The 25820-nt window shown below is 64.5% G+C and overlaps 1 protein-coding gene across 2 annotated transcripts in view; it reads left to right on the top strand.

Annotated features, from left to right (window-relative positions):
* FBLN1 (fibulin 1) overlaps positions 1-25820 on the top strand; it is a 48984-nt gene that overhangs the window by 1610 nt on the left and 21554 nt on the right. For both annotated transcript variants that reach the window (XM_056107004.1, XM_056107005.1), the window contains exons 2-14: positions 4023-4128; positions 5824-5959; positions 6670-6841; positions 10473-10538; positions 11242-11343; positions 12105-12242; positions 13196-13333; positions 16743-16886; positions 17594-17722; positions 18822-18947; positions 20813-20932; positions 21213-21344; positions 22723-22846. In XM_056107004.1, coding sequence (XP_055962979.1) covers positions 4023-4128; positions 5824-5959; positions 6670-6841; positions 10473-10538; positions 11242-11343; positions 12105-12242; positions 13196-13333; positions 16743-16886; positions 17594-17722; positions 18822-18947; positions 20813-20932; positions 21213-21344; positions 22723-22846 — 1633 coding nt within the window. The remainder of the gene's footprint in view (positions 1-4022; positions 4129-5823; positions 5960-6669; positions 6842-10472; positions 10539-11241; positions 11344-12104; positions 12243-13195; positions 13334-16742; positions 16887-17593; positions 17723-18821; positions 18948-20812; positions 20933-21212; positions 21345-22722; positions 22847-25820) is intronic.

Here is a 25820-nt window from a genome sequence, read left to right as displayed (position 1 = left end):
GGAAGCTGAGTACTGACCCGAGGCTGGAGGAGCAGGTTGGGTTAACGGTGGGGGCAGGGCTGCTTGGGGCGGACCCCCCACCTCGGAAGAGCTGGGCAGAGAGGACTGGGGTCCCCAGGGAGCTCCCGGGGCTCCTGTGTCCTCCTGGGGAGGGCGGTGCTGGCTGCCCCCCATGGCAGCACTCAGGCTAGGAGGCTCACCCCGAGTTTCCCGGGGGGCCAAGTCGGGACCACGTGTGTGGTTCTGGGCACCAAGTGCCCCGTGTGCAGGGCAGAGCCTCCCCCTCCCCGTCCCACCTCCCCGGTCCTGGCCCTGGTTCTGGTGCCCAGAAATGCCAGGAAGGCATTTCCTTCTGGGGACGTTCCTGGTGGTGCTCAGGGCCGGGTCCTGGGGAGAGCCGGGTGCTCAGTCCCAGCTCACCTGGTCCTCCTCAGTCCCCAGGCCTCTGTCCCTGAGTTGCTGGGTGGGTCCCCAGTCGGCGGGACCCCATGACTTTGTGCTGGGGGCCAGGGGCCCAGCCACTCTCTCCCCTCACCAGCTGGCCGTGGTGTGAGTGTTCTGCCCACTCGGGCCACTACGGGGGACACCCCCTAGGTGGGGGGGTCTCGTGTGGGGGGTCCCTCCACCTCCTGGTGGGGGGCAAAGCTGTAAGAGAGGAAAGCCAGGGCTGGGGTCCCCTGGGGCCTGGGTGCCGGGAGGGAGGCTTGTTACGGAGGCCGGGAGCAGCTGGTTCACTCCCCTTACACCAGCGGGGAAACTGAGGCACGGCGGGGCGTCGTGAGTGTGTCACGAAGCAGCTGCTCTAGGCAGCTCCCAAGCCCCTCCCTGGAGCCCGCCCCCTCCCCCCTTGTCCACCGTCCGTCCATTAGCACAGGGACAGTCGAGGGTCAGCCTGGGGACACTCTGCCTCCTGGAACTTGGGTGTCGCGTGCGATGCGGTGGCTGAAACCGCAGAATGCGTCCACTCTGCCTCCTGGAGGCCAGACGGCGCCTGGCCGCTGCCCGCAGGGAAGGGGAAGGGAGAGCCCGTCTGTCCAGGCCTCGCCTCCCCGCTCCTGCCTGCCCCCCTCGCCCCCCAGTGTCCCCTGGAGTCAGGAGCTCGGGGACCCGCAGGCGCCGTCAGAGGCAGGACCACCCCGGCGGTGGGCAAAGAGGGAATCGGGGAGACAGCCCCGCGCTGACCCCCGGGCGCCACGTTCTGTGGTGGACAGAGTCCAGCCGGCAGGGACAGTCTCTCCTGCCCTCTGCGCCCCAGCCCTGGCAGTGCTGGGCTCCGAGTGGCCTCAGGGGCCCTACGGAGACTCGGCCGAGAGCTCCCTTGGGGCAGGAGAGGACGCCGGGTCACCCACGGATCAATCCCGAACACTGGCGGGGAGGGAGTGTCCCCCGGGAGAGGGGCATCGGGGCTCATGCCAGCCACGGGTGTCGGTGGCCGCGAGTTCCTCTGGGAGTGGGGGAAGGGGCGGTGGACTTGGGGGCTCGGGCAGGGCCTCAGGGCAGCCTGTTCCGAGGTTCCGAGAGGGTCCGTGGAGGGCCTGGGGCCAGGTGGACACCCAAGCACCGCCCCCCCCCCCCCGTGCCCTCTCCCAGGCCGACTTGACCCAGAAGGTGGCTGCTGTGTGCTGGGGACGGGGGTCTCTGAGGGGCCACTGGCCTGCGAGACCCCCGAGGAGGGGGGAGCATGCCCGGCCCAGAAGTGCTCCGGGAGGGGTCAGCACTCACAGACCTTTGCTTGACGTCCACCCGGGGCTGTAGAGACGGTCCCGTTGCACACGGCACTCAGATGCTGCTGGTGGTGGTGGTGGGTGGGGTTTGGGGCCACACCCGGCCACGCTCTGGGTGACTCCCGGCTCTGCACTCAGGGGTCACTCCTGGCGGTGCTCGGGGGATGCCAGTGGGGTGCCGGGGATGGAACCCGGGTCTGCCCACGTAGGCAAGGCCAGCACCTTCCCCTCTCTCCCGCCCCTTAAATGCTGTTTAGAGTTGTGATTCTGGAATGTTCTGGGTGATTCTGGGTGTTCTGTTCTCTCCACCCGAAGCCTCAGCCCCGTCCACCTGAAACTCAGGCGCCACTGGGGGCCGGGGCGGGGGCTTTGGGGAGGCAGGGATGACAAGCAGCCCCTCCGCACGGCACACAGGCGTTTCTCGCCGAGGAGTCACTGACCAGCCCAGCGCCAGAGGCTGCTGGGACCATGCCCTGTGTCTGTCCCCCGGCTTTGCTGTTTGCCGCTCCTTCTTGCTGTGTGACCTCGAGCCAGTGACTGAACCTCTCTGAGCTGGGAGATGGAGAACAAGGCAGAGCCCAGAGCCTGCCGGAGCCACCCCAACCCGGCTCTCCCAAGCAGAGCTGGACGTGTGGCTGGTGGAGTGGTGGTCAGCCGAGGCCTGGTGTGGTGCTGCTGGGGACACCCAAGGGCCACCCCCCGGGGTGCCGGTGGTGCTGAGGTCAAAGCCGGCCTCAGTCCGGACCCTCCGGCCCAGAGCTGTTGGGTCTGGGTGACCTAGGGGCTGAGAGTGCCCGCTCGCTGCCCTCAGGCCGGGCGTCCTCAGGGTCACGGGGCTCCTTATCTCCCTCAGAGGAGGCCCCGGACGCCCCCACACTGCAGCCCCGTCTCCTGCCCCCAACAGCAGCTGGGCCCGGGAGGGGCTTCCCGGTGTCTGTGGGAGAGGCAGGGTCCCCCTGCGCGGCCTCAGTCAGCCTGGGGTGGGGGATGCCCCCCCCGTGCGCTAAGATGGGGCCTCACGGGCCCCCCTGGGCTCCACAGAGCCACGGCGAGACGTGCCCATAAGCCCGGTTTGGGGACAGGCTGCTGCGGTGACCTTCGTCCGGCCGCGGGGGCTAAGGGGTCATGCGTCCACCCACACGGGGTCCCGACAACGGGCCGCGGGGTCTCTCCTGCCCGTCCCCCCACATGCCCTGGCCAGCAGCTCGGGGCCGGCTGAGGGCAGGTGGGGGGCCAGAGCGGCCAGTGTCCGGCTCAGAGGCCGTCACCCCGCTGTGCCTGCTCACGTGTTCACACTCGTGTGCAGGGACGTGTGTGTGTGGGTGGGGGTACCAGTGTCTGTGCAGGTACAGTCATGCATCTGCCTGGGTGCAGGTGTGAATACACACGTGTGCATGGTCACGGCTGTGTGTGTGCCTGAGCGTGGGCCTGAACTGTGTGTGCATGTGGGGGTGTGGGCTCGTGTGTGTGTGTGTGTGAGTCTGTGTCTGTTTGTGGTGTGTTGTGTACTCTGGGTTTATGCATGGTTGAATGTGTGTGTGTAGGTGTGTATGCACATGTGTGTGTGTGTGTGTGCAGCTGTGTGTACGTGTGCAGGTGTGTGTGTACGTGTGCAGGTGTGTGTGTACGTGTGCATGGGTATATGTATGTGTGCAGATGTGTGTGTGTGCATGGAGGGGAGAGAGAGGGAGGGGGGAGAGGGAGGGGACCAGAGATATCTGGGATGACTCAGTTTTCAAGACGGAGACGAGACGAGACTGTATGGACCGTGATAAGCCCTTGGTCTGGGATTACAAAGCTGGGTCACAAACTGTGCTGGACACAGCCTGTGTGCTGGACACAGTGGGGAGTGCAGGGGGTCAGTCAAGACCAGGCCAGAAGGGACCCTGGGACAGCAGGGGGGGGCCTGGGCACTTCGGTGGGGGTTGCGGTAACGTTGTAGACAAAACAGTAACTCCTGGGGCTGGGGCTGCGTCACTGGGAGTCTCAGGGCAAGGCCGGGAGAGACGGAAGCTGAGCCCACCCCAGGCCGGGCCAGGCAGTCTCCAGGCACCGACCAGCTTGGTCACGGGGTGGGGTGGGGTGGGGGCGCAGAGGGAGGGGAAAAGCCAGGGAGGCGGGGACAGCGGGCAGGGGTGGGGGTGGGGGGTCGTGGGGTGACCATGAGCAGGGATGGGGTCTCTGGTCCCTCCAGATGTTCCAGTGCTTTTGGGAAGAGCCGGTGCTGTGCAGGGGGCGGGAGGCGGGCTTCCTGGAGGTGGGGGCTCCCCGCTGCTCACGGCTTGCTCCCCTGCACAGTGGGCGCAGACGTCGCCATGGAGGCCTGTTGTGCCGAGGGACAGCGCAAGGCCACGCAGCAGAAGGACTGCACGAAGCCCCAGCCCTCGGCGTCCAGAGAGTGCAGGTGGGTGCGGGGAGGGCTGGACCCCCAGGTTGGCCGAGCGCCGTGGTGGCCCCCAGTGCCCCATGTCTCTGCGGAACCTTCCAGCCCCCAGGAGGTCCGGGGAGGCCCTCGGCCGAGGAGCCCCTGGCCCTGAGGCACGCTGCCCCTCTGCTCACTCCCTCGGGCCCACGGCTGGGCTCTTGGCTCACTCGGGGTGGGGGGCAGACGCAGCCCCCCGTGGGCACTGCTCAGGTGCTGAGGGCGCAGGGGACTGGAGTGTGGGGGGCCCCGAGCGCAGAGGGGCCTCCAGCCAGCTGCTCTGTGCCGTGGTGGCCACACTCATCTGGACTCGGGGCCGCCTGGGGCCTGCCGTGCCAGGGGGCAAGTCCAGGGCCTCATATGTGCAATGCGTGTGCACACCAGCTTGCCACGCCCGGGGCCCGCTCTCCACTTCTGTGGAGTATCTCCCCAGAAGGAGAATTGCGGAACCCTGTAGGAATCCTTTGTTGTTTTTGTTGTTTTTGAGGCGTTGCTGAGCTGTTCCCACAGCAGCTGAACCCCTTTATACCCACACCCATGTGTGGTTCAGTCATATCCTGATCACACCTGTCCTCTGTGCATGGATGACTGGCGGATGGGCTAATGGGTGGATGGATGGATGGATGGGTGGGTGGATGGGTGGGTGGGTGGACAGGTGGATGGATGAATGGGTGGATGGGTGGATGGATGGATGGATGGATGGGTGGGTGGGTGGACGGGTGGATGGATGGATGGATGGGTGGGTGAGTGGGTGGGTGGGTGGATGGGTGGATGGGTGGACGGGTGAGCGGCTGGCTGGCTGGATGGGTGGGTGGACAGGTGGATGGGTGGATGGGTGAGCAGGTGGATGGATGGGTGGATGGATGGATGGTGGGTGGATGAATGGGTGGACGGGTGGTGGTGGGTGGATGGATATATGGGTGAGTGGGTGGGTAGATGATGGATGGGTGATGGATGGTTGAAGGATGAAGGATGGATGATGGGTGATGTGGGGGTAGGTTACGTGTGTATACACGATGGTGTATACACGGTGTATAGACGGTGACAGGCAGGTAGGTGGGTGGACTGGTGATGGGTGGATACTGTGTGCATGATGGGTGGAAAAGTGGATGATAGGTGGATGGACAGTGATGGGGGTGGCAGGTAAACGGACGGGGATGGATGGACGGAACCTGGTCATTCTCCCTGCAGTCAGTGAAACCCCCGACCACAGGGAGGGGCTTCCCCTCCACAGGCCTGTCAGTGGCACCCCCTAGTGGTGACACATCGTCACCGCACGTTTCTCATCCAGTCCCCATGGCTGAGGCCCCTGTGGCTGGTTTGCAAACCCAGGCGAGCGCGTGTGGCTGGACACGCGGCTCCTTCCTGAGCCCAGGGGCAGCTGTGGAGACTCAGGGGCGCAGCGGGTGCCTGGCTGGCACCGGTGCCTTCCCAGGTTGGCACCGGCCTGCCCTCGCTGGAGCTGCCCACAGCTGAGTCTGGGGGTCCAGCCCAAGGGTGGGGGGCAAGGAGGCCACGGCAGACCCCCCTGGGGTGCAGAAGGCCGGGCCTGGCTGCTGGGCTCTGGCCCGCTGGCCCCGGCGTCCCTGTGTCTGCCGCTGCCAAGGCCCCTTCCCGTGGCCTGGCATGAGGAGGGAGGCGCGGGCCGGGTCACCGCCGCTGCGTGTCCCGCCGCAGGATGGTAGAGGAGCAGTGCTGCGAGCACCAGGTGGAGGAACTGCACTGCACACGCGGCATCAGCCTGGCTGGCCAGCAGGACAGCTGCGCCCTGGCCGGCGCCGACAGTGGCAGCCTGGAGGCCGTGGTGGTGAAGGTGAGGGCGCCCCTCCCCCACACGCCCCCTGGAGGCCTCTGACCTGTGACCTCCTCCCGGGTGTCCCTGGAAGAGCAGGGGGGCGGGGGATGAGGGGCCCCCTGGCAGCGCTGCAGGTGTGGGGTGCGGGGGGCGTGACCCTGGGCACTCCCTGGGGACTGAGGGGCTCGGGACCCCCAGACCTGCCGCCTTCCAGGGCCCCAGAGGGATTGGGGGCCGGCCAGCACACACTGCCCTGTGCTCCCGGGAGGTGGGGAGGTTGTGGGCATGGCAGGGGGGTATCCGGGCTTCTGGGGGTGGACGTGGGGCCCCCACCCCCCGCCTCCTGCCTGTCTCACCACCATCAGGACCGAAATGGGTTGTTTTCTGGCTTGGGGGTGAATGTGCACAGGCCCCCGCCCCCACCCCTGCCTGGCTCTCCCTTCCCCTCCCCTCCTGTCCCCCTCCCCCCTGCCCCTCCCTTGCTCAGTTCCCCTCCCCGGCCCCCTCCCCGACCCTCTCCTGCCCCTCCCCTGCCCTCCCCTGCTCAGTTCCACTTCGCCCCACCCCTCCCCTGCCCCTCTCCTGCCCCTCCCCTGCTCAGCTTCCCCATCCCTCCCCTTCCCAGTTCCACCCCCTCGCCCCTCCCCGCCCCTCTCCTGCCCCTCCCCCTGCCCAGATCCCCCCCAGCCCCGCCCGTGCTCAGCTCCCCCTGCCCCCCACCCCTGCAGAGGTGCTGTCACTGCTGCCTGCTGGGCAGGGCGGCCCAGGCCCAGGGACAGAGCTGTGAGCACAACCTCATGGTGGGCTACCAGTGCGGGCTGGTGTTCCGCACCTGCTGCGTCAAGGGCCAGGAGGCCTCGGAGCTCAGCCCGGGCCACGTCGCCGAACTCCAGGACACAGGTACGGCCTGAGAGGGCCCCCCGCCACGCTCAGGGAGGGGCGTCATTGCCCGCGATGCTTGGCTGCAGGGATGGGGGTCCCGCACACCTGGCTGAGGTGCCCACACACCTGGCCGGGGTCCTGCACACCTGGTTGAGGTGCTTACACACCTGGCCGGGGTCCTGCACACCTGGCCAGGGTCCCGCACACCTGGCCTACCCCACCTGCCCTCGCCCTCAGTGCCATGCTGTTGGGGCCCCGGGACCTCAGCTGTGTCCAGCCTGGAGCAGAGGCCCCTGGGCCAGCGTCCCGCAAGGGGTTAGAGGCGTGTGGCCCGCTGGCACCCGGGTCTGCCTCTCAGGGGCTTTGGGAAGGAAATGTGTCACCACGTGGCCTGGGGCTCTGAGGTCTGAGACGCTGGGGCCGGGCCCGACCCCGCCCTGCCCCCTCCCACCCGCAGCCAGCAGAGCCCAGTTGCTCCCATCACCGTCTTTTCCCGTGACCAGATCTCCCTTCCCGGGAGGGGGCCTGGGCGGGGGCACACCCTCGCGACCCCTGTTCCCTGGCTCTTTGGCACCAAGGGCCGTGCCCGGTTCAGAGCGCTGCCCCTCCCCTGGGGGCTGGGGACAGGGTGACCAAACAGGCTCCCCCGGGACCTTTCTCCAGCCAGGCGCCATGTCGCTGGGTTCTGGGAGGGTCGCGGCCGTGAGCCAGGCTGCTCAGCGGGGGGCCAGGTCTTGGCTCTGTCGTCCTCAGCCTTGGAGTGGCTCCCGCTTCTGTTGCCAAAGAGTTTCCAGAGAGGGGCTGGAGCGATAGCACAGCGGGGAGGGCGTTTGCCGTGCACGCGGCCGACCCAGGTTCGATCCCCAGCATCCCATAGGGTCCCCTGAGCACCGCCAGGAGTCATTCCTGAGTGCAGAGCCAGGAGGAACCCCTGAGCATCGCCGGGTGTGACCCAAAAAGCAAAAAAAAAAAGAGTTTCCAGAGAGTGAACTCCACTTCTGTGGGTACTTTCGTTCTCATTTATAATAATAATAATAATATTATGATTATATCCATCCTGCCTGGGATGGAATTGAGGTCTTCGCACCCGCAAGGTACACACCCTCCTCTGACTCACCTCCCCGGCTCTCTCATCGTATTTTTATTAATTTTCATGGTTTTTTCATTGGTTTTGGGGCCACCCCAGACTTTACTCAGGGATCACTCCTGGTGGGGTTTGGGGGACCCTGTGGGATACTGGAGATCAAACCTCAGACACAGCCTTCCACCACGCTCCCGCTGGACCTTTTATTTTATTTTTATTCATTTATATTTTTATAGTGTGCTGCAGGTTGACTTTAGGTTGGCCTTGCGAGTGATAGCACAGCGGGGAGGGCGTTTGCCTTGCACATGAACAACCCGGGCTGACCCTGGTTTGATTCCTCCACCCTCTCAGAGAGCCCCGCAAGCTACCGAGAGTATCTCGCCCCCACGGCAGAGCCTGGCAAGCTCCCCGTGGAGTATTCGATATGCCACAAACAGTCGCAACAAGTCTCACAATGGAGACGTTTCTGGTGCCCACTCAAGCAAATCGATGAACAAAATGGGAGGACAGTGACAGTGATTTGTACTTTTTACTTTATAAGGTAGCACTTAGCACTGTCCTCCCGTTGTTCATTGATTTGCTCAAGCGGGCCCAGTAACATCTCCATTGTGAGACTTTGTTGTTACTGTGTTTGGCATATCGAATACGTAACGGGAAGCTTGCCAGGCTCTGCCGTGTGGGTGAGATACTCTTGGTAGCTTGCCGGGCTCTCTTGAGGTGGGAGGAAGAATTGAACCCAGGTCAGCCGGGTCAGCCGAGTGCAAGTCAAACTCCCTGTAGATCACAATATTTGATTACATTTAATATTCAAACACCAATTCCACTACCAGTACACCTTCCCATCGTCATATTTGGGATGTTTCCATCCCAAACCCCAATCCCTGTCCCAAAGCAGCACCGAAATGATATATCTTGTGTTGTTTGTTATGAAAAACCGCTGAAAATGCTGCAAAAAAGTGGAAAGAGTGTGAAGACCGTTCTATTTTGGCAGGAGGCCCCTTTTATTTTATTATTTTTTTCTTTTTTGGAGTGACACCCGGTGATGCTCAGGGGTCACTCCTGGCTCTGCACTCAGGAATGACTCCTGGCGGTGCTCGGGGGACCCTATGGGTGCTGGGGACTGAACCCGGGTCGGCCACATTCCAGGCAAACGCCCTCCCTGCTGTGCTATGGCTGTCTCCGGCCTCTTTCAGAGGGAGGCAGTGAGCACCGACTGTCATAAGAACCACAGACAGTTGACATGTCTGTCTGGTGTTTCCAAGAAGATAGAGTTTGCTGCTGGCTGTCCAGCCCCTGCAGACGGCAGCATGGCGGCTTCTCATGGAATTCCGAGTCGAGCCCCCACACAACCCATGGTTCCATTTCTTGGCACCTGCCCCAAGGGTCCGAAAACCCTGTTGGAAAAGGCAGTGGCCTGCCTGCCAGGGCAGCACTGCCCACAGTAGCCACGCTCTGGAGACCACCCCGGGGGTCAGAGGCGGATGAGCAGGTCCAGGAAGGTGGAATCTGGCAGGGGAGCACAGCTGGTCCCCAGGAGGAGGTCGGGCAGTGTGGCAATGGGCGGAAGGAGAGGGCAGGTCTAGAAGGTTCTCCGGGGTGGGCATGGGCACTGAGGAAGACAAGAACAAATGGCCAGAGGCTGGAGCAATAGCACAGCGGGGAGGGCGTTTGCCTTGCACGCGGCCGACCCGGGTTCGACTCCCAGCATCCCATAGGGTCTCCCAAGCACCACCAGGAGTGATTCCTGAGTGCAGAGCCAGGAGGAACCCCTGAGCATCGCCAGGTGTGACCCCAATTTTTTTTTGTATAGGAGTACTGCTATTTATTCAGCCACTGATTAGCTGACTGAATTGGGCATGAACTCCACCTTACATTTTTTTTCATTTTTTATAATTTTATTTATTGAATCACCGTGAGAGCAGTTATAAAGCTTTCGGGTCTAAGTCTCGGTCATACAATGAAACACCCGTACCTTCACCAGTGCCCATTCTCCACCCCCAACAACCCCCAACAATTTTAAAAATTAAAAAAAAAGATTACAGGGGCTGGAGTAATAGCACAGTGCGGAGGGCGTTTGCCTTGCATTGCGGTCAACCCAGGTTCGATCCCCGGCATCCCTTAGGGTCCCCCGAGCACTGCCAGGAGTCATTCCTGAGTGCAGAGCCAGGAGGAACCCCTGAGCATCGCCAGGTGTGACCCAAAAAGCAAAAAAAAAAAAAAAAAAAAAAGAACAAATGGCTAAGGCAGCAGGAGCAGGTGAAACCAGCCTCTGGAGCTCCGGTTTGCCGTGGAAGTGTGCTGGGGTGGGTGGGGGTGTCGTGGTCACTGGTGGGGGTGCCGGTGTCCTGTGTGATCAGCCCGAGAGATAGGACAGCGGGGAGGGCGCTTGCCTCGCACTGGCCAGCCACGTTCAAGCCCACTTGGTCCCCTGAGCCCACCGGGAATTCCTCCTAGTGGGGTGCGGCCCCAAACCAAGATTAAATTGTGGGGGGAAGTGGCAGTAGGGCTTTCTTTCCCGCGCGGACGAGACCCAGTGTCCGGCCTGACCTGTCTCCTCTCCCCTAGCCTTACCTAAGAACCCTGGGACGGAGGAGGACGCGGAGGACCCCTACCTGAATGACCGCTGCCGAGGTGAGAACCTTCTGGAAGGAGCGTGGACGCGCCTCTTCTCGCGGGACACCTGAGCTCAGGGTTTGCTCAGAGACCGGCTCTGAGTCTCAGGCCCCGCCGGCTTCCCTTCTCTCTTCCGAGCCAGCCTGGGGCCCCGGGAGGGTGGGCACGAGGGCGTCAAGCCATGGCCTTGGGTGTCGGGAACTCAGCCCTGGCCGGGGGGGCGTCCTGGGCTCAGGCCCCGCCAGGCCTCCGGGCGAGGGAGATACTCGGGCTGGAGGTTTGCTTGTTGCAACGGATGGAGCTGCCCTGACCTTTGACACGGCATCTCAGCATGTCCTGCCAGCAGGACCGCACCTCAGAGCATCCAGCAGCTGGTCCTGGGGTCAGGGGGGTGTTGGGAGGGGCCCGAATGACAGCACTCTGCAGAGGCAGACAGAGCCCCCCAAGGCCACAGGGTCTGGCCGGAGGGGTGGTCCCCAGGGAGACTTGATGCACCTTGGGAGGGTCCACCTGGGTGCTGGGGCCCCAGGGGACTGGCAGTGGGCGGGAGGGGGCAGGGCCTAGTCTGACAGTGCTCCCTCCTGAGCGGGGTCCGAGTTCCGAGCTCCCCATGGCCGCACCGTGGGGCGGGACCCGGGCTCCCCCTCTGCCTGTCCCTTCTCCGGGGACACCCGTAGTGGCCGCTGCCCGGGCGGGCAGGCCTCACGCGGGCTCGTTGCAGGCGGAGGGCCCTGCAGACAGCAGTGCCGGGACACGGGGACCGACGTCGTGTGCTCCTGCTTCGTGGGCTACCAGCTGCAGGCGGACGGCGTGTCCTGCGAGGGTAAGAGTCCCCCCCGGGGACAGAGTTGCTTTCTGACATGCCCCGGACTTGGCAGCCGGGAGAGTTGATGCCACACTGGGTCCCCCACTGACCCCGGGCCCTGGCCTGAGAGATGTGGGAGATGACAGAGGGGGGAGATATGGGCGGGGTTCCTGTGGGTCACGGGGCCGTGTAGGCTCTGAGGTCACTCTCTGGGCGCCCTGGGGGTCAGTAACGATCGGGAGTGTAGCAGAGGGAGATAGAAATTGTGTCTCTCGGGCTGGAGTGATAGCATAGCAGGGAGGGCGTTTGCCTTGCACGCAGCTGACCCAGGTTTGATTCCAGCATCCCATAGGGTCCCCCGAGCACCGCCAGGAGTGATTCCTGACTGCAGAGCCAGGAGGAACCCCTGAGCATCACCGGGTGTGACCCAAAAAGCAAAAATAAATAAATAAATAAAAAAGGAAATTGTGGCTTTGGTTCTCAGGAGCCCGTCTCTCCCCAGGCTGTGCTGCGGGGCAGACCTGGGATTTTCTCAGGGTGCAGGATAGAGCCGGGGACTTTAGGGGGCCAGGGCAGGGCCAGGAGTGGCACATCCTCGCTGGACTGGTCAGGGCCAGGCTGAGACCCACCAACTTCCTTCCAGCCCGGAGTCTGGCTTGGCAGCCAAGCGGGTGACACTCAGGGCTGCTCCCGGCTCAGTGCTGGGGGGCTCCCGGGGTGGACGGCGGGGAGGGGGGGGTTCCAGCTGGTGACCCGCGACCCCGCCACCTCTCTCCTAGACGTCAACGAGTGCATCACGGGGACCCACACGTGCCGGCTGGGCGAGTCGTGCATCAACACGGTGGGCTCCTTCCGCTGCCAGCGCGAGAGCAGCTGCGGCACGGGCTACGAGCTCACAGAGCACAACGACTGCAAAGGTGTGTGGCGCGGGGTCTGGCGGGCTCTGTCCCCGTCCAGGCTGCAGCCAGGGCCGCGGGAGGGGGCGGGCGGGCGCGCTGTCCGGCAGGGAGGCAGGTGTGGTGCTCGCTGGCGCCCTCTGTGGGCGGACAGGGGAAGGAGCCTAGCTCGCCCCTTGAAGTTCAAGGCTTGTCGTTCCCATCGGGGTGTCCAAACCGGGACCAGGGGGCCCGTGGGGGGCTACCTGGGTGCCTTCCCCTGCCCTGCCACGCCCAGTGGGTACCGGTTTGCCCGGGAACTGCTAGGATGGAGCTTTATGCCGGAGGCATCAAACCCTTCCCAAAGGGCACAGCCGAGGGGCTGGAGTGATAGTACAGCAGGGAGGGCGTTTGCCTTGCACGTGGCTGACCCGGGTTCGATTCCCAGCATCCCATATCGTCCCTCGAGCACCGCCAGGAATCATTCCTGAGTGCAGAGCCAGGAGTAACCCCTGAGCATTGCTGGGTGTGACCCAAAAAGCAAACAAAACAAAACAAAACAAAAAAACCACCATAACAACAACAACACAGGGCACAGCCGGGGGAGCGAGATTCCTCCCCTGCTGCTGGAGACCCTCAGGCCGCCCCCTCCTCCACCCCCACCCTCAGGGTCCTGCATCCCCGCCGGACACAAGGGCCCAGCCAGCGGTGTCCATGGGCTTGAACACTGGACAGCCTTGAACTTCAAGCGGGGGAGGGGAGGCAGCCCAGTCCCTGTGGCCGCCCGGCGGGCACCACTGCATGTGATGGGAGACCGGGAAGGGGCATTGTTGCAGGGGTCTTTGGGCTCTGGTGCCAGTGCTCCGAGCCTGGGTGCTTAGCGGACACAGCCGGGAGGACAGGGCTGGGTGCCAGCCGGGGGGGCGGGGTGCAGGGTGTGGTAGGTGCTGCCGCAGGCCCCTTGCTAACCCTCTCCTTTCTTTATGACGCACCAGATATTGACGAGTGTGAGACTGGTATTCATAACTGCCTCCCCGATTTTATCTGTCAGAATACTCCGGGATCCTTCCGCTGCAGACCCAAGCTTCAGTGTAAAAGCGGCTTTATACAAGATGCTGTAGGGAACTGCATTGGTAAGACGTGGCCCCCAGGGCTTCCTGCTCAGAGATGGGGGGCCACACCGTGTGTAGGAAGGGGGCCGCTCCGCTTGGCAGAGGAAGGGCCTGCTGTGGCCGGCGTCGGGCCAGGAGGCGTCTGCGATGCGTCTCTTTGCTGCAGGGACCCTCTCTGGGCGGAGATGAGCACCGAAGGCTGGGCCGGGTCCCAGTAAAACTTGAGTTATCCACACAGCGTGCAGGTGGGCTTGGCCCCAAGGCTGTAGTCAGCCAACCTGCTGGGTGAGACGAAGCTTGAGGGGAAGTTGGGGCGCGAGAGCCCTGGTTTGCACCCGAGGGACCCCGCCAAGGGGGTTTCCCCCCCAGAGCCGCAGTTCCCTTCTCCCTGGCAGGCGGGCAGTGTCGTCGCGGGGGTGATGCATTAAATAAGAGCATCGCGGGGCTGGAGCAATAGCACAGCGGGTAGGGCATCTGCCTGGCACGCGGCTGACCCGGGTTCGATTCCCAGCATCCCATAGGGTCCCCTGAGCACCGCCAGGGATAATTTCTGAGTTTAGAGCCAGGAGTAACCCCTGTGCTTCACCAGGTGTGACCCAAAAAGCAATCAATCAATCAATCAATCAATAAATAAGAGCATCGCAGGGGTTGTTCTGCCGACTTGGCCCTGGGGTACAGTTCATTGTGGGTGTGTGAGGCCTCCTGTGGGGTCCCACCCCCCGGCATCCTAAAGAGAGAAGCCTCGTGGGCGCCCTGTTGGCCATCCAGTTTGGGAAGACAGAGACAGGGATGTTTCGGGTGGGCGCTGGGCGGCTTTGTTCTCTGGACGTGAGTCCGGGTGGGGAAGACGGTCCCCGGGTTGGCCGGGGCAGGCCCATGCCCCTGTGCCAATGAGCCCAGCCCAGAGAAAGCATGGAGTGACACACGTGAGACTGTCACGAGCCGGGTGGGGCTTGTGCCTCGTGAGGGGTTCACCCCACACTGCCCTGTGAGCCCCCCTGCCTTCTCCCTCTCCCGTGGTTCCGATGACGGGAACCCCATGTCCACCAGAGGGCGCCTCTGAGTGAGGAGGGTGGTTACCTCACCCGTTAGAGACACAGGGGTGAGTCTCTGCCTGCAGCGCCCCATGCGTTCCTGAGTGTTGCTGGGTGCAGCGGCCCTGGGGTCACCCCGCATATGGGGAGACCCGGCCCCCGGCCCCCAGCATCGTCCGTGAAGTTCCACATCTTTGGGTTTTTGTGCACACAGGACTGATTGGTCAAGAATTGCCAACAGGGGGGCCGGAGCTATAGCACAGTGGGGAGGGCATTTGCCTTGCAGCGGCCGACCCGGGTTCGATTCCCAGCATCCCATATGGTCCCCTGAGCACTGCCAGGAATGACCCCAAAAGCAAAAAAAAAAAATTGCCAACGGGGGTAGATAATAGTGCAGTCAGGAGGCATTGGCCGGGTTCCAGTGTCCAGTCTGGGTTCCATTCCCGGCGTCCCACATGGTCCATCGAGCAGCCCCCCCCACCCGGGAGCGATTCCTGAGTGCAGAGCCCGGAGTGAGCACTGCTGGGTGTGGCCCCAAAGAACAGAGGAAAAAAAAAAAGAATTGCAAGTGCGACCTCTAAACCCAGAGATCTGGGGGAGCTGGCTAGAGTTGGGGGAACAGCCAGTGGCCGGGGCGGGGGCTGCTGGCCAGACACCAGTCCTGGTGGACACTGTTAGGTGGACAGGAAGCCCCCCCTCCCACTCCCACTTTAGCCCCTACCCCAGCTTTCCCTTGGGGAGCTGCGGGGACTTGGGGAGGGACCGTTCCCTCGTGCCCACCCCGCACGGGGTGGAGCTAGTGGACAGGGGCAGACCCTCTGGGACCCAGGCCGGGAGGTGGGCACCCTGCTCCACTCAGGACCCTGGGGGGCACTCCCGTTTCTGCATCCATGGCCATTGAAGCTGAATTCTGGGTTCTTTCTTGTGTTCAGTCCGTCCAAATCAGGACCCAGAAACATTTCTTGAATCCTTAGAATTTGCCTTTTGGGAACTCTGAGCTCACTCAGTGTCTAGGCGTGTGTGAGCAGGGTGAGTCCCTGGGTGTGGTTCCAGCCCCGCCCTCTTGGCCGGGAATCACCCAAAGTGACCCTGGGTCCCCGGACAGTGCTCAGGAGTCCCCACTCCCAAAATGTTACTTTTATCTAATTCTTTATTTAAACTTTCTTTTTTAAAATTTTGCTTTTTGGGTCACACCCGGTGATGCACAGGGGTTCCTCCTGGCTCATGCACTCAGGAATGACCCCTGGCAGTGCTCCGGGGACCCTATGGGATGCTGGGAATCGAACCCGGGTCGGCCGCATGCAAGGCAAACGCCCTCCCCGCTGTGCTATCTCCAGCCCCAAGTTTTCAATTTTCTTTTCATAAAGTTATTCACAGTAAGTGATTGTATTCAATATTTCAACACCGATCCCACCAGCATCACACCGTCCCACCGTTATAAAACGTTGCTTTTAGGATATCCTGTAGGACTCCATTGGTGGGGGCGGTTGAAACTCCCTCCTGGCTCTGTGCTCAGGCATCAGCGGGACTCGAGGGAACCTCTGTGAGGCCAGGGATCGAACCCGGGTCAGGCGTGCATAAGGCAAGCGCCCTCCCCACGGTTCTGTCTCCACTGTTGATTCTTTAAAATGCCAACAACAAAAAAATGCCAACAAAACGCACGGGCCGGAGGGAAAGCATCTCCCCAGACCCCCAGGATGGGATGGGGGCGTATCTGTGCCCTGCTGGGTCCCCCGGCTCTTGGGAGCTTTTATAACGGAGTGACTGGGGGCTCCTGGTCTGTTCTCTCTTTCCCTTGACATGAGGCACCTCAATGTCATTTTGTGCTGTTTTAAACAAGGGGGTTGTGGCTGGAGCGGTAGCACAGTGGGTAGGGGGGCGTTTGCCTTGCACGCGGCTGACCCGGGTTCGACCCCCAGCATCCCATAGGGTCCCCCGAGCACCGCCAGGAGTAATTCCTGAGTGCATGAGCCAGGAGTAACCCCTGAGCATCGCTGGGTGTGACCCAAAAAGCAAAAAAAAATAAATAAATAAACAAGGGGGCCATCCAGGGGCCCGAGTTGTGGGGGTGCGGGCCTGGCAGGCGAGAGGTGCCAGCTTCCCCCAGGCCTGGGAGTGGCCAGGCGGTGACTGTGGGCCAGGGGGCTGGGGGCCAGGGACCAGGTGCAGGGGCCTCCGGGGACCTACCGCGTGGTGTGTGATGCTCACCGGCCTGGGTCCATCGGTGCTGGGGGACCCAGAGGGGACGCGGCCCCTGGCTGAGGAAGGGCCCCTGGTGCTACTGAGGAGGGAGGCGTGTGCTGGCACAGTGTTGGGGTCAGTGGCGCAGGGAGAGGGTCCCCGGGGGGGTGGCGATGCTGGGGGCCCCAGCTTAGCCCCGTCTCCCGTCTCCCCAGACATCAACGAGTGCCTGAGCCTCAGTGCCCCCTGCCCCACGGGCCAGACTTGCATCAACACGGAGGGCTCCTACACCTGCCGGAAGAACGTGCCCACCTGTGGCCGCGGCTACCACCTCAACGAGGAGGGCACTCGCTGCGTGGGTGAGTACCCGGCGGGCGCGTTGTCGGCTCTGTCCGCGTTCCTGGGCGCTACCCCCGCCCGCCCCCCCAGCTCTAGCCGGGATCTTCGGCCCGAGCACTGCTGGCGAGAACCCCCCGAAAAGGATACAGCCAGTCAGATCGGGCTTTCCTGTCTGCTCACACCCTCTCGGGGAGGGCAGAGATGGTTCCCACGGCCGAGTCCCACCCGTCCGCCCTTCGCTCACCCCAGGGAGCAGAGGCCCCGGCACCACGTGGCCCTTCACGGCCCTGCTGCTCCCAAGAGCACAGACCGTGGGACCCCTGTGGAGGGTCTCGGCACCCAGTTTGCTCATCGGTTTTGCTCCGATGTTCTTCCTCTGCCCCGGGATGCCCAGGGTCCAAGTCCGTCCTCACCTTCCTCCCACCCCTCCTGCCACCAAGCCCTGCAGTCGCCCCTGAGCTGGCCCCCTGCAGGTGCTTCACAAAGCCGGGAAGGGTCAGCCCGCACACCCTGGCCGTGGCCTCTCCCGGCTTCCTGTCCCTCCGGTTTTGTTTCTAGCTCCGTTGGGGTGGCTGTGGTCATGATGCTGCTTCTCTGAGCCGGGTGTCTCCCGGCCCTGCTGGTTCTGTGGTCTGGGCGTCCCCGAGTCGGGCACCGCCCTTGTGTCTCCTGCCGTCCTGCCGGGCCAGCGGCTCACGTCTCTGCGTCTCCCTGTCACCCCCTGCAGATGTGGACGAGTGCTCACCGCCCTCAGAGCCCTGTGGGCCGGGCCACCTCTGCACCAACACCCTTGGGAGCTTCCGCTGCGAGTGCCAGGCCGGCTACTACTTTGACAGCGTCAGCAAGACCTGTGTGGGTACGTGGGCGTCCCCGCAGCCCTGGGCCCGGCCGGTGGCACCCCGCCTCCGTGCAGCCCTCCGTGCTTGGCCAGGACCCCTGTGATACACTCTGCCCCCTTCCGGGGGCCCAGACTCCGAGTGAGGTCCCTAGGGCCATGCACTGGAGCCAGGCCTGAGGGGCCAGGGGGCTTGGATGGTGGGCGGGGGACTTGCCTTGCACGGTGATGACCTGGCTTTGGTCCCAGGCACCCCCCACACACAGAGCCAGAATGCAGAGTTGGGGAAGCCCCGAGCACCGCCAGGCGCGGCTCCAAAAACCAAAACCAGCTCAGGGCATGGAGCTGGGGTGCGGGCAGCCCCGGGGGGGCCGAGGGTCTCTCCCCTGGGTGGTCCAGCCCCAGTGCTGGGCGTCCCCCCGGCCCTTTCCCAGACCCTGCTGGGCCCAGGGCAGCCCTGGGGGTGGGCAGTGCACAGACAGGCTGCCGGGGCTCACTGCTGGCCTGCCTCACGTGTGGACGTGTTTGCATGTGTCTCCAAGAGGGCACAGAGAGGCGTCCTCACGTGTGTCTGTGCACCTACAAATGTGTGCACATACCTCCACGCGTGCAGATGTGCACACGGGTTCATGTGGACCTTACATGTGTGCACGTTGGTATGCATGTTTATGTGTACTGAGATATGTGCAGACACGTTTGTACTTGGTAAATGTATCCACATGTGTGCAGATGCTGTGCTCGTATGTTGGTATGGACATGTGTTGGTGAGCATGTGTTGACTGCTCACTGTGTGCCTGTGTGAAGTGGTGTGTACAGGCATGTGTGGTTATGCGCATGACATACACAGACGTGTGTGTACATGTGAGTGTATTTACGGAGTACATGTGAATGCGTGTAGCTGTGCGTGTACACATGTGGGTGTGGGCGTATTTACAGGTGCATGTGGGTGTATTTGCGGTGTACATGCATGTAGCTGTGCGTGTACACATCTACATCAGAGCCCGTACGTGTGCCGTGGGGGGGCAGGCGGGCACGTCTGCGGAAGGAGGCGTGGGAGGGGCAGGGAGGGGGGCGCCCCCCACGGCTGCCGTCCCTGAGCCCCGCCCCGTGTTCACTGCAGACATCAACGAGTGTCACCGCTACCCCGGGCGCCTGTGCGGCCACAGGTGCGAGAACACGCTGGGCTCCTACCGCTGCAGCTGCAGCACCGGCTTCCGCCTGGCCGCCGACGGCCGCTCGTGCGAAGGTGAGGCCGGAGGGGCCACAGCGCGGCCCTCCGTGGGACGGGGCGGGGCTTGACGCTCCCACGGCTTCTTCTCTTCATCTGGGTGGCCGTGGGGCTCCATCTCAGTGCTCGGTGCGGGGGGGGCAAGTGCTGACTGCAGGTCCGCTCCCAAGACAGGCAGTGGTGCGGGTGGGAGGTGGTCGGTCGGGCCCAGGGTCTGCACCAGGGGGCTGGGGGCGCCCCCGCCGCTTCCGGCTGCTCGAGAAAGACAGTCGCCCTCAGGACGGGTCCCCTGGGTGCAGCCCCGGAGGGCTCATCTGTTGTCAGTGCTGTGCCTGGTTGCAGGTTTCCAAAAAGACAGAGGCAGGGTGGGGGCCGGGTGCTCACCTGGGCAGTCGCTGCTTCCTTTTCTGGGGGTGGTCCAGGTGGCCCCAAGAACTCTCAGGCCTCTGTGCAGCTGAGTTCGCCTGGCCGGGCACCACAGAACCCCCTGCCCTGCTGGGACCCCAGTGAAAGTGTCGCACTCACCCCTCTGGCCAGTGTCCTCACCTCTAAAATGGGGCAGCTTTAGGGCATGCAGCCGACCCAGGATCCGGGTTCCGTCCCTGGCAGCCCCATAGGGTCCCCCGAGCACCGCCAGGAGTGATTCCTGAGCACCGCTGGGTGTGGCCCAGAATTTTTTAAAAGGTGGCACCCTGGGGCCTGAGCCATAGCACAGCGGGGAGGGCGTTGGCCTTGCATGCGGCCAACCTGGGTTCGATTCCCAGCATCCCATACGGTCCCCTGAGCACTGCCAGGAGTAATTCCTGAGTTCAGAGCCAGGAGTGACCCCTGTGCATTGCTGCTAGGTGTGACCCAAAGAGCCAAAAAAAAAGGAGGGGGGCACCTTTAGGCCTCCTGGGGTGAGTGGCACTGAGGGTGAGGGGGAGAGAGAGAGCTGCTGCCCCTCCAAGTCCGGCCTGTGCGTGCGCCCGTCTCCCCGTCTGGGCGTCTGGGCTCCCAGTGTGAGGCTGGGCCGGCCCAGCCGAATCACTCCTGCAGGGGGGCGTCTGGGAAGACAGCGAGTGAGGGGGTCTCGGGGGGGGGGGGGCCCGGGCAGGGGGAGGGGCTGACAGAGTTGTCGGGCGTTCCCGCCTGCCTTCCCTTCCCGCCCTTCCCGAGGGGCACAGGGCGCCCCAAGCCGGGCTTTCCTGGCTTTCCCGTGGCCTCTGCCCTAACTCCTCCCTGAGGCAGAAACAGCTGCCCCAGGGCCCAGGAGGCACAAAGCACCACGGAGAACCACTGTCACTGTCACTGTCTTGTTCATCGATCTGCTCGAGCGGGCCCAGTAACGTCTCCATCGTGAGACTTGTTACTGCGTTTGGCATATCGAATACGTCATGGGGAGCTTGCCAGGCTTTGCCGTGCAGGCGAGATACTCTCGGTAGCTTGCCGGGCTCTCCGAGAGGGGCGGAGGAATCGAACCCGGCTCGGCCAGGCAGGCTGCGCGCAAGGCAAACGCCCTCCTCGCTGCGCTATTGCTCCAGCCCCATGGAGTACCAATAAAACTTTATTAGCAAGAGCAAGTGCTGGGCCGATCGGGGGCCTCTGGCAAAGGGAAAATGCTCAGCTGGAGCCCAGTGGGCTGAGTGGCCGCTCCCGCCCCGACGGGCTGCCAGGGGGCACATCAGCCACGTCCCTGGGGGAGGGGGGCAGTCTTGGCTTTCTGTGCGGGGATGGCAGGGGACAGATTGGCCGCTCCTGGCTGTGTCCCCCCTCCTGGCGGGTGGGGATGAAGCACTCCAGACCCCTCCACCGTGCTGGGGCCTCTCCCCTCGGGGGCGGGGAGCCCGGGGGCCGTGTGGGGCGCAAGGCTGAGCGGGGGTCCCGCCCCTCCCCCCTCGCAGACGTGAACGAGTGTAGCAGCAATCCCTGTGGCCAGGAGTGCGCCAACGTCTACGGCTCCTTCCACTGCTACTGCCGGCGTGGCTACCAGCTCAGCGACGTGGACGGGGTCACCTGCGAGGGTGAGACTCCACCCCTGGGGGCGGCTCTTCCCCTCAGGGGCTGAGGGGGGCGTTGCACGGGAGCAAGCCCACCAGGGCAGGGCGTGCCCAACCTTGCGGGACCCTCTCCAGGGGCTGCCCGGGGGGTGGGGGTGGGGTGCGCGTCTCCAAGATCCCTCCCACCCAGGACACGGGTCAGACACAGGACGCCTGCCTCCGAGCCTCAGTTTCCCCGCTGTACCAGGGCCCCCCTCCCCACGCACGCCCACCCCGTGACCCGAGGGGGGCTTCGCTCTTGCAGACATTGACGAGTGCGCGCTGCCCACCGGGGGCCACATCTGCTCCCATCGTTGCGTCAACGTCCCCGGGAGCTTCCAGTGCAGCTGCCCCTCCGAGGGGTACAGGCTGGCCCCCAACGGCCGCAACTGCCAGGGTAGGTGGGGGTGATGCGGGGGGCCCTGAGGGGCGGGGGGGGACCTCGGATGCACCCAGCCCCGTCAGTGCCCCAGGACACGGTCAGACACAGGACGCCTCTGAGCCTCAGTTTCCCCCCTGTACCGGGGCCAGCACCGGCTCTGCCCTGGGATGGCCCAAGCTCAGGCGAGGTTTCCAGCGGGTCTCGGGGCCCTCCATGCCCCACCCGCCTCTCAGCCTAGCCCGGGCACAAGGGGGGTTAAAACGCCAGGATGACCCCGGGGTGGGGGCACAGCCACAGACCCCGCCCAACAGCAGGCTCCCGCTCCTTCTCCAAACCCCACTTCCGGCCGGGCCCTGCCAGGCTGTGGGGGCCGGAGTGGCCATCACAGGGCCAAGGTGGACACCGGCGGGCCAGTCCTGCTGGGAGCTGGCGGGGACTGGGGCGCCCCTGCCACGTTTGTCCTAGAAATGCCCACGTGCCCGGCCCGTCTGTTTAGTGTGAGGGGCACTGAGCAGACGTGAGGGGCCGGCCAGGGCGGGGCCCACAGCGACCCCCTCCCCCCTCGTCTGTGCACAGAGGTGAGGCCCGAGGCAGCTGGTTCTGTGCCTGTCTCAGAGGGGACCCAGAGCCGGGTGGGCGGGTGGGCGGGCGGGGCCCCCCCGCAGCTCACACGGAACGGGGAGGGGCAGGTCGCTGAGTCTGCGTGGGCCTTGCCTCAAGAGTGTGAGTGTGTGCACATGTGTGTACACGTGGATGTCCGCACACGTATGTATGTGTGTGTGCTCACATGTTTGTGTATATGTGCTTATATGTGTATGTGCATGCATGTGTGTATGCACATACGTGCATATGTGTGCGTGTGTTCATGCGCACACGTGTGAACATGTATGCCGGTGCGCACACGTATACACATGTATGTACACGTGTGCACACGTGTGTGCACATGTGTGCATGAATTTGCCCCTGAGCATGACCTTAGAGGCAGGAAGGTCATTTCCCACCACTCTCAGGTCCTGACCCCCAGCCAGCGCCCCCCAGAGGTGATGGCATTGTCCCCCAATTTGTCTGCTCCAAGGAGCCCTGGGTAGGGTCAGCCCGGCCGTGTCCAGAGCCCGGGCCTGCTCGGCTCCCTGGGCTGTAACGGCCCCGAGTGTTCGGGTGTGGGCGGGGCCGGCCAGAGCTGGGCCCAGGGTCCCCCCCGCCCTGAGCTCGGGCCTCAGTGCTGTAGCGCGAAGCCTGAGGGGCGCCCCGGACCCCTGGGAACTCCGTCCCCAACGTGGCAGCCGCACCCAGGACGCTCTGCAGACGCCGGCGAGCCGGCCCCAGGCCCAGCGGGGAGACGGGTGGCTGGTGGCGGACACCCGGCCCTCACCTGCCCCCGGGTCTCTCCTAGACGTGGACGAGTGCGTCGCAGGCGTGCACAACTGCTCCGTCAACGAGACCTGCTTCAACATTCAGGGCGGCTTCCGCTGCCTGTCCTTCCAGTGCCCCGAGAACTACCGCCGCTCCACAGACACGTAAGTCCCGCCGCGCTGGGTGCCCGCGCCCACCGCCCTAGCAGCTGACGGGCCCCGCCCTCCCCGCCGGGAGGGGCCCGGGCTGGCTCCGGTTCGGGGGCCCCGTGTGCCGGCAAGGGTGGCGGCAGAAAGCCAGGACGGGGACCCCCTGAATGAAGGGGGTTGCATGAGCGACCAGACCCCAAGCCCAGGTGAACCCCGGAGTGGCCGCATTGGGACGTGGCGTGGATGCTCTGACCTGGGCACAGCGGCAGCCCCCACACTGACCCCCCGGGGACCACAGGAACCCTCTCAGGGCCCGCTGCTCTGGGCCCGTCCCTGGTCCCAGTGTCTACTGGGGTGTCTGGGACGCCTTTCTCCGGGGAAGCCCTAAGGGTCGTGGCCTTGGGGGTCACTGCCCCCTGTTTTAGCCGAGGGTCTCCTTGGGTGCCATTGGGGTTGCTGACTGTGCCTCTTCTTCGGGGGGGGAGGCTCCCCATGTCTCCCCAGAGCTGTGTAGGCCTCACGGCCCTGTGCTGGGGGCACACACATGCAGTGCTGGGGTTCGAACTGGGCGGGCAGGCGGGCGGTCCAGCCCTTTGTTCTCCCAGGTCACATCTGGTGATGCCCTGGGGTGACCCCTGGTGGTCGGCTCAGGGGACGCGGGGATTGACCCTGGGTGGTCGGCCATGTGCAAGGCCAGCGTCCTCCCTGCCGGGCTCCAGCCCTGCAGCCCTCTCCCTGACCCTGGCCGCGGTCTCCTGCCACTCCCGGCTGCCCAGGCTGGGCGGGGCTGCCCTTCCTGGAGGCCCACAGGCCAGGGCCAGTGGTTTTCCAGCTGCCCCGAGTTCCCTGTGACCTGGTCTGGGTGTGCGGGGTTGTTGGCTGAGGTCTGGCTCTCGCTCACACTGAGGGGCCCAAGGCTGGAGCTGCCCACGGGGCGGGGGCTCAGGCGTCCCCCCCTCAGGAGGGCGGGTGCTGTGTGCTTAGGTGGTCGCTGATACTGGGGCCTTCCGGAGCCCTGGAAGCTTCTTTCTCCTCTCGGGGCTACAGAAGGCGCTGGCTTAGCTGAGGAGAGCCCCTGGCGGGCTGGCAGTGGGCAGAGAGGCCTGCCCGTCCATGCCCACCCCAGCTGTGGCTACCCAGAGGGGGTGCCAAGTGGGACAAGTGGACGAAGCAGGGTGCCCCACCTGGCTGCAGGTGTGGGGGTGACGGGGCTGAGGAGTAAGTGGGAAGGGAGGGGCTGGACAGGGCAGTTAACGGGGGTCAGAGGGGTTGACTGGGACCCACAGCCCATCTCCCGGGGCCCCACATCCACGTCTGTCTGTGCCTGGCTTTGTCGCTGGCCCCAGGGCTGTTAAAGGTGGGACGTGGGTCCTCGAGCTGGACGTGGGCCCCCAGGGGGTGATCCAGGTCCATCAGCAGGCCACGGCGGCCAGAGTCAAGGCAGGGAGAAGGGTCTGGGGTGCTTCATTCCCCCTCACTGAGGGTCCTGAGCTGGGGGGGGGGGGGCCCGGGGCTTCTCTCCCGGGGGGCCGGCTGCTCTAGTCCTGTCTGGGCTCACACACATGCAGCTGCAGCTTCACCAGGTGGGCACCGTGGCCTGAGTGTGCAGTGGGCACCGTGTCCTGGGACCCAGCAGGAGCTGGACTTCGGGGCTGTATCCCTGTCCTGACTCATGCGGAGACAGATGCCCGCTGGTGCAGCCCTAGGGTCGCCCGGAAGGGGCGAGTCTCTTCCCAGGGACCCACAGCTCAGCACAGCGGCTCTCGAGGGGCTGGCGAGACCCCTCCCCCGCAGGGCAGCCCCTGTGGGCGCAGGAACTGATGCTCGCGGCGCCTTCGTTCTCCCATTGGGGCTCGTGGACCCGCCGTGCGCGAGATGTGAGGGGTCTGGAGTCCCAAACTGGGGCCCCCGGGGACCCGCCTGTTGTCCCTTCTGGTCCTGGTGACAAAGAGGCGTGGCGAGGGGCTGCCCTCTCCCCAGCCCCCTCAGGCTCAGGCTCCCAGGGGCGTCTCGGGAGAAGCCCCTTGGGGCTGCTCCTTGCTCCCTGCACGCCCCCCTGCGCCGGGTCCCGGAGTCCAGGGGGTGGGTGAGGTGGGGCGGGAACTAGCGTGTGGCCAGGGCTGGCTGCAGGCTGCAGGGCCCAGCCTCCCGTCACCACCCTCTGTGGGGACCCAAGCCCCATGTTCTCCCCTCCCATGGGAGGAGCTTCCGGAACATTCCGTCTCCTTGCTGCAGGGCTGAGTCCCGCACGCACAGGCTTGCCTGCCCAAGTGGCCCTGAGGTGGTCACGGGAGGGAGCCCGTGTGTGTGTGTGTGTGTGTGTGCGCGCGCGCGCGCGCGCGCGCGCTCAGGTGGGCCTTGCCCTGCCTGCCGCATCCTGGGGCTTCTGAAGGACGTGAAGGTCACGGGGTGCCGTGGGGATGCCGTGAGCGGGGCCGCTGGGGTCGCTGACGTCCGGGACCTGGGCTGTCCTGACCCGGACTGCCCAGCTGAGGAGGCCCTGAGCGTCCAGGCTGTCCCCACTCTGATGCGCGGCCTGCCCGGGGTTGCCGTCGGCCTACGGGGGCACTTGTGTAGGTTTTGGGGAGAGGGAGGGAGGAGCTTCGACACTGGGTGGGGCTGACAGGGGATCAGGGCCACCTACGGGTGCCAAACACTCAACCCGCCAATCGTCCGAGTCTGGGTGGGACCCTGGTGACCGTGGAAAGGTCAGTGTGAGGGTGGCCGGTGTGGGGTCGGGGCAGTCGGGCGTGATGGCCAAGGGAGCTACCGCTAGGAGTATCTGCTGCTCCTGCCCAGGCGTCATGGGTGCAGGAGACCTGGGAACCGTGTGTGGTAGCCGCGGGGCTGGGAAGAGGAATTGACGGGAAAGACACTCTAGCGCCATCTGCTGGCCAAGCCACCTACAAGATGCTCTGAAGCCGTCCTGCGTGTGTGCGTGCGTGTGTGCACTCGTGTGTGTGTGCATGTGTGTGCGCGTGCGTCGTGT

The sequence above is a fragment of the Sorex fumeus genome, unplaced genomic scaffold, assembly GCF_029834395.1.
Source record: "Sorex fumeus unplaced genomic scaffold, SorFum_2.1 ptg000153l, whole genome shotgun sequence".
Lineage (NCBI taxonomy): Eukaryota > Metazoa > Chordata > Mammalia > Eulipotyphla > Soricidae > Sorex > Sorex fumeus.
The sequence above is the reverse complement of the archived record's forward strand: the minus strand, read 5'-3'. Positions and strand labels throughout refer to the sequence as shown.